At 51.1% G+C, this 6,996-nt stretch overlaps 1 protein-coding gene across 2 annotated transcripts in view; it reads right to left on the reverse strand.

Moving 5' to 3' along the window:
* SGSM3 (small G protein signaling modulator 3) overlaps positions 1–6,996 on the reverse strand; it is a 64,883-nt gene that overhangs the window by 15,555 nt on the left and 42,332 nt on the right. For both annotated transcript variants that reach the window (XM_019515142.1, XM_019515143.1), the window contains exons 5-11: positions 5,353–5,561; positions 5,114–5,221; positions 3,992–4,135; positions 3,308–3,503; positions 2,709–2,854; positions 1,616–1,843; positions 833–887 (exon numbers count right to left, since the gene is read on the reverse strand). In XM_019515142.1, the coding sequence (XP_019370687.1) occupies positions 833–887; positions 1,616–1,843; positions 2,709–2,854; positions 3,308–3,503; positions 3,992–4,135; positions 5,114–5,221; positions 5,353–5,561 (1,086 nt within the window). The remainder of the gene's footprint in view (positions 1–832; positions 888–1,615; positions 1,844–2,708; positions 2,855–3,307; positions 3,504–3,991; positions 4,136–5,113; positions 5,222–5,352; positions 5,562–6,996) is intronic.

A 6,996-nucleotide genomic window follows, 5' to 3' on the forward strand; every position in this document is an offset into this window, starting at 1 on the left:
TGGAGATCATCCAGACCAGCTGATTTAAACACATCCAGTCCCTCCAGAAGTTCCCTGACTAGATCCTCACTAACCCTTGGCCTAGGTGTGCCTCCCCTGGGGTCTAAGGGAGGGCCAGAGGGGGGGGTGGCTGTTCCAGTCCCTACTCAGAAAAATGGAGGCAAAGAAATTGTTAAATAGGTTAGCTTTGTCGTCTGGTGTGACGACCAAATTTCCTAGCGTGTCTTGCAGGGGCCCCATGTTACCTGGTACTTTCTTTTTGCCCCCTATGTATTTAAAAAGGGACTTCTTGTTGTCCTTGATCCGGGTAGCTAGTCCCAGTCCCATCTCCGCCTTGTCCTTCCTGACTGCGCCCCTGCAGCCCCAAGCAACCGCAGTATAGTCCTCCCTGGTGATGGCCCCTCCCTTCCATTGGGTGTACGCCTCCCTTTTAGCTAGGAGACTTTCCCGGATGCTTTTGGTGAGCCATGGGGGCTTTTGCGCCCTCCTGCCCCCTAGTGGAAGCATGATAGCTGTATGCTGACTTAGTTCACCAGCAATGGAAATTAAAATGAGTGCTTAGAGTTGAGATCACAGATCAGGCTTGGGAATGGATACTCATGGGCTGCATATTTAGATTCTACAAGCAACACTGGACATCCTGCAGCAAGCTCTGAACTCCCTTCCCCTTCCCCATTCTCCCTCTCCTCTCTTTCCAGAACTTCAGGCTGAGGCTCACCCATTTCTCTTCCCTACATTCAACCACTCCCTTTAGGCTACTCTCTCTTTCACCCTTGACCCTAACATCACAACCACCACCACCACAACATTCAAGGCATACATTTGTCCTCACCAAACAGCAGCGAGGTGATACCAGATTTCCTGCGCTGGGTCCTGCGCCGCACAATCTGAGTAGGGGAGGGAAGAGCAAGACAAAATGGACACGTGAGGAAAAATTAAGAGAACTTGGCTCAGGCAGACTGACCACAGAAGGGTGGGAGTATCTCAGGGGAATAAAGTGGCTGTGAGGAAATATCCGAAAGGTATAAAACAGCATGGAGGGAGGGGAATGGGTCAGGGCAGACCTGGACAGGAGGACTGGAAACAGAATGAAACTAAGCAGGACTCATGCGAACAGCAACTGACCTAATGATCCCTGTGCAGATACTCGGAACAGGACTGGACAGAGCACAGAGAAGAGCCCTGTACCAGCTGTGGACAGGGAGGGGAGGGAACGTCTTGCTAGGTTATTGCAGCAATAAATTAATTCATTCTGTATTTAAAGAGTCAGTATTTTCTGCTTTTTTTTTTTGCCAGCTATGCAGGTCCTTCTCACATGGGATGTGCCAGGCATGGGAAGTGTTGTGACCATGCCAGCATGCAGGAACTTTGGCAGTAAGAACAGTGCAGGTTGGTGACCCTCTCAGCACGATCATAGCACTTCCCCCCTCCCATCCTCTGCAAGACATAGATGGAGGCAGCAGGAACAGGGAAGTTTATCCTGGAGCTAAAGCCTATTGAGGCAGGATGGCCTTGCATGGGCAGACAGCAGGGGGCGACTGAGCCCAGAAGGCAGTGCTATAAAGGGAATCTGGAACCCCAGACTGCAGGGGCAGGCAAGACCCCACACACTCACCTTGGAGATATTACTGACAGCGGCGCTGGGGTTGAGTAGCTGCCCCTGGTCAGCAATGAGGTAAGCCAGGTGCTTGCGGCGCTGGGTCTCCACTGCTACGTCTGTCAGGGAGCCCGCAACACGCATGGCCTCTCGCAGAAGCACGTCTGCATCCTCAATCTGCGATGGGATGTCTGACAGCGTGTTGAAGATGGATGCAGAGTTCTCTGACTGGATGAGCTCATCTTCCTGCAGGAGTGGAAAGAAAAAGTCACTACCCATATGACACATGGAGCAAGTCAGCCACTCTCATAAGACGGGGATATTCAGCAGACCCCTCAGGGCACAGGGCAAACAGGCAACCTAGCCCACTAGTAACTAGGTACCTTCTTAAATGGTTATATTAGGAAGAAATCCAGACTGCCCGAATCAGGAGACAGCTGCATCTCCTCATGCTGTTCATGTGGCTTTCAAACCAAAGCATCTCAGAGCATGTTACCAAGCATACATGCAAGAATCACTTCACCCACTACTGAAATGCAGCTACCTTGGTCAGTGGGGGCAGTATGAAACAAAGAAGCCATGACAACAGCAGCACTCAACAGCTACAGAATATACTTTTCCCATTTGCAGCTAATTAAGTGCAATGGCCAGGTTAGGATAACCACATGTAACTGCCCAAAAAAAGCTAAACCTCTGACTTCTGTGAACAGCACCGCAAAATCCTCAGCTGAAGCCCTAAGTGTCTGGACTTTGTTTTTACATCTCCATTCAAAACTAGTGAGAAACCCAGAGTTCTCCTGAAATAGGAAGGATGGGATAAGTCTCCACTTTGGGCTTCGGAGTCAGAGGGAGGGAGCAGAGAAAATGGGGCAAGGGCGGGGGGCAGGGAAGAGAAGGAAAGAGAAGCCATCCCCCAACCCCTTATCTCACACAAGGGATTGCTGACTGGCTTAACAGGAACCCAAACATGTCACCAGATTTGCTTGCTTCTGCCAGCTATTGGAGGCAACGCCCAAACCAGATCGAAAGCGTTTTCACCCCTAGTGCCCTTCTGCTTCTCGGGAGGAGGCCAAGTTGGTATATCGATAGAGGCAGAAGAGAGGGTTGTTACCTTCATACTAAGCATGCCCAGCGTGACCTGGAAGAGCACCAGGGAGCCATGGTAAAAGAAGAGGTCCCAGATGCGCAGAAGCAGTTTGATATGCACAACGCTAGCAAAGGAGGTGAGGAACCAGTGGAGGGTGATCAGGGACAGCTCTGTGGATATAAACATACAAAGGGGACATGATGCAGAGGATCAGCTCACCAGGGAACAAGGGACCTCCCCAGAGCCAACCACCCTACCAGCTTAACAGTGGCTTAAAGCACTGGAGCAGGACTCAGGAGACCTGGGTTCTACCCAGGCTCTGTCACTGGCCTGCTGGGTGACCTTGGGGCAAGTTGCTCTCCTTTCTGTACCTCAGCTTCCCCATCTGTAAAATGGGGATAATGGCACTCACTCCATTGGCACACAGCACTACATGGATACTAAGGAAATATTGCCTTGGGCATAATAAGCTAGAGGAGAGAGGGGAAATAACATAGCTGTGGGATTTCCACCACATCATTTATCCACAGGATAGAAGGCTTGCTTATCTACCCACACAGACAAGCCAGGGCCCTGCCAGCATCACCCATCAGGAAATGTAACAGCTTTCAGAGCCACTTTACCAATGTCGTGCTCTTGCAGGAGCTTGTCCAGCCGTGGCAGGTACTGCACGATGAGCTGACGCAGCACACGCTGGTCTGTCTGCACCCCCATGAGTGTGGTGCTGAAGTACGAGGCAGGTACCAGGTCCTCGATGATAGCACACATCATCCAGAAGGCATCCTCCTCCTCCAGGAAGAGCAGTAGGGAGGCCGCTACCTAGCAGGAGGGGAGACGACAGATTCAACCACACCTGCACTAATGAGCTGCTCATTGGTACTTCAGTGGACAGGAACCATCCCCCTCCCTCACACTCTCCTTCCTACACAGGAGAAGTGGACTAAGTCTGGGGTTTAAGTGACTGAAACCTCTTTCACTCTCTGATCAGTAGTCAGCAGCTCTGCTTTGGTCTCTCTCACTGGTGGAATTTTTTTTTTTTTTTTTTTTTTTAATCACTGCAGTCAAAGAGCTTCTTTGCAATTATACTCAGACCACCCAAATCCCCCAGTTGACGTAATTACACCCTTGCCTGGGTTGGTTTATTCCATTAGCACAGAACAGTTCCTTCCAAGTTTCCCTTCCCCACAAGGAAAGGTTGTTTATCCTCTTTCCCTCATCTGCTGCCTTAAGTCCTCTGCCCCACCTCACCTACAGTAGAAGGAACCAACCCTGATGAAACCACCCAGAGCCAGGGCAAGTGGGATTACCATGCCGGTGCCTTGGCAGTATCCAATCTCTGGGTAGAGCCAGGCCAACCCCCGGAGTATCCTGCGCAGACGTGGCACCCCGATGCTGTTCATGTTGGAGAAGCAGGCATTGCTGGGCATGGTGCGAAGCAGGTCCTTCTCGATCTGGCAAGAAACCAGAGTCAGAAACAAACCAGGCCAGTGTAATCAGATTAACAGTCACCCCCTCCCTGATGCTCCCTCTGGCTACATCCTTGCCTCCCCCACAGTTATGCAAAGTACATTCAGTACCAGTGAAAGATGACCTAGCATCTACTGGAGCCTGAAAGCCTCAATTCACCCCAGGGCTGGTACAGCACAGTAAGGGAGAAGGCATCTCCCCCACAGACACTCTCATCAAAGTGTCCAAACTCAGCTATGGAGGTACAGCCTCTACTGGTGAGGGTAGACTTCATGATCCATGACCATAAGCCCATGGATTTACTACAGAGAACAGGCGCCAGATGGCCAGTCAGTGCTCTCTTTGCAGTATGGGCCTTTATCCAGTGGGCTCTGGATTGATGCCACTCCCCCACTCCCCTCACAGCCTGTTTCAGACAGGCCACCAAACCCCAACTGGATGGCAGTGACTTTCTACTATTAGCCAATGGCCTGGGCTGGACTGGAGTTGGTAACCCAAGACAGAAATCTTCCAAGTTGTCCTTTAAGCCTCTAGGTTTAGGGGGGAAAAACAAAACCACAGGAGGCAGCTGCTGCCCCTCAGATGGGGATGTTTCTGCTGCCATGGCACTGCACTACAATGAAAGGGCTCGCCCTTGCCCTCTTTGTACATAGGTATTCTTATCCACACAATTCACTACACACATCCACACTGGACACACTATGTCTGGGTGGTACTTGTCTGCTCCACGTGTGCTTTAACCATTACACCTTGAAGCTAGCCAGCAAAATACTTCCCATGGGAACTCAGTCCCAAATCCACCTCTTAAAAAAGGAGAGAAAAATAACCAAATTAAAAGATGCAGCCCAGTCCAACTGCCCCTACTGTAAGGCATTAGGAAGACTCCTCGCATCTCCCACCCAGGAAGCCACACACTTCTCCATGCTGAGCACAAGGCTGAGGGCACAAGCCAGAGTCCACACCTGTTTGGCAGCAATGGTTTCATCGCTGGAGCTGTTTTTCACAATATCTCGGTAGGACATTTCTGAATTCCTCTTCTTCTGCAGGGCCCCAGAGAGACGCATCCAAAGCTGGGAGAAAAGGGACAAAAAACTCAAAACACATCATGACAATCAGAGAGGAACCCCACCCCGAACAGACACTAGTGTCTCACCACATCCCCCCACTGTGACTGGGCAGTAGGGCCAGGCCAGCACCCCACCTGTGGCCTCATGCTGTGTGGGATGCCAGCCAGGACCAGCGTGCGCAACTTGTCTGAACGGGGCAGCGTGACCTCGATTTTGTCCCAGGTGAGGTCCCCCACATCGTGGTTGTGTGTGAACTCCAGGTGTGCCTGCCACTTCAACCTCTGCTGCGGCTCCTCTGTCAGTGGGATCCCCAGAAGTTTGCTGGAGTTTGGCTCTGCACCATCTGCGACAGGCAAGGGGAAAGGCAGAGGAGGCATCAAAGCAGAGACAAGTGAAAAGGGCAGGGGCTCATCTCCAGAGATCCCCACACATCTGAATCTTGGAACCCATGGGGGGTGGATCTGGGGATTTGGATGTGGATGCTCTGTGCTCTCCAAACTGCATTTTCCCTCCAGCAGAGCCTGTAGAGTCATAAGACCATCCCTCCCCCAATTTAAGAGGCTAATGACAGGGGTCGTTAAACGGAAGCCTGACAATAGCTACCCTTCTGGGTACTGCCTGGCTCTCCAGTTCTAGCAGACAAAGGTATAGTACAGCTTGTTGGCTGGAAGCTGGAACTAGGTATGACTGAGGCTAGGCATAAGGCAGAATATTTTACCAACAAGGATGATTAGCCACTGAAGAATTCAGGAGGCCTGGTGTGGATTCACTGCTACTGTGAGCCCTTAAACTGTAGCTGACTTTCTTTCTCAATCAGCCTGCTCTCTCTCAGCCACAAGACACTGGCTTGATGTGGGAATTTCTGGGTTAGATGGTCTTGCCTGGGTTGTTCAGAAGGATCAGATCAAAAATAGTCTCTTCTAAAATCTGGAGGACAGCCTAGATGAAAAGTCACTTTCTTTACCCCATCCTTGTATTGGTGTTACAGTCCTGGGACGGGCTCCCCCCAGAGGTCACATTACCTCATAGTTTGTGTATACACATGCAGACGGAAATCATGAGAAGTTGGGCTGGAAGGGACCTCCAGAGGTCATCTAGTCCAACACCCTGCCCAAGGCAGGATCAACCCCATCCAAACCATTTTATACAACCCAGAATCTAAACACTTTGTAAAAAATTACTGTCAACCTTGACACAACACAAGACATAACGTCTTAACCTGCCACAGCTATAGCAGAGGAATCACAGCAGCTAACATCCTGCTTCCATAAAAGATTGCTAACATATGCTCAAGAGACTGGGGGACTGTGGTGTTGACACCCACACAGTCAAATGGGTCACCAACTGGCTGGAGGGCCGCACCCAGAGAGTGGCGGTGAACGGGTCATTTTCAACCTGGAGGGATGTGGGTAGTGGGGTTCCCCAGGGCTTGGTCCTCGGGCCAGCACTGTTCAGCATCTTCATCAGTGACTTGGACGAGGGGGTAAAAAGCACCCTGTTCAAATTTGCCGATGACACTAAGATGTGGGGGAATGTGGGCACACTAGACGGGAGGAATAGGCTGCAGTCGGACCTAGACAGGTTACGGGGTGGGCGGATGAGAATAGGATGGGATTCAACACTGACAAGTGCAAGGTGATGCACCTGGGGAGGAAGAACCAGCAGCATACCTACAGGCTGGGGAACTCCCTTCTGGTCAGTGCAGAGGCAGAAAAGGATCTTGGAGTCATCATTGATGCCAAGATGAACATGGGCTGGCAGCGTGGGGACGCAGTCAA

Source organism: Gavialis gangeticus, unplaced genomic scaffold, assembly GCF_001723915.1.
Source record: "Gavialis gangeticus isolate Ggan-Ray unplaced genomic scaffold, GavGan_comp1, whole genome shotgun sequence".
In the NCBI taxonomy this organism is placed as follows: Eukaryota; Metazoa; Chordata; order Crocodylia; family Gavialidae; genus Gavialis; species Gavialis gangeticus.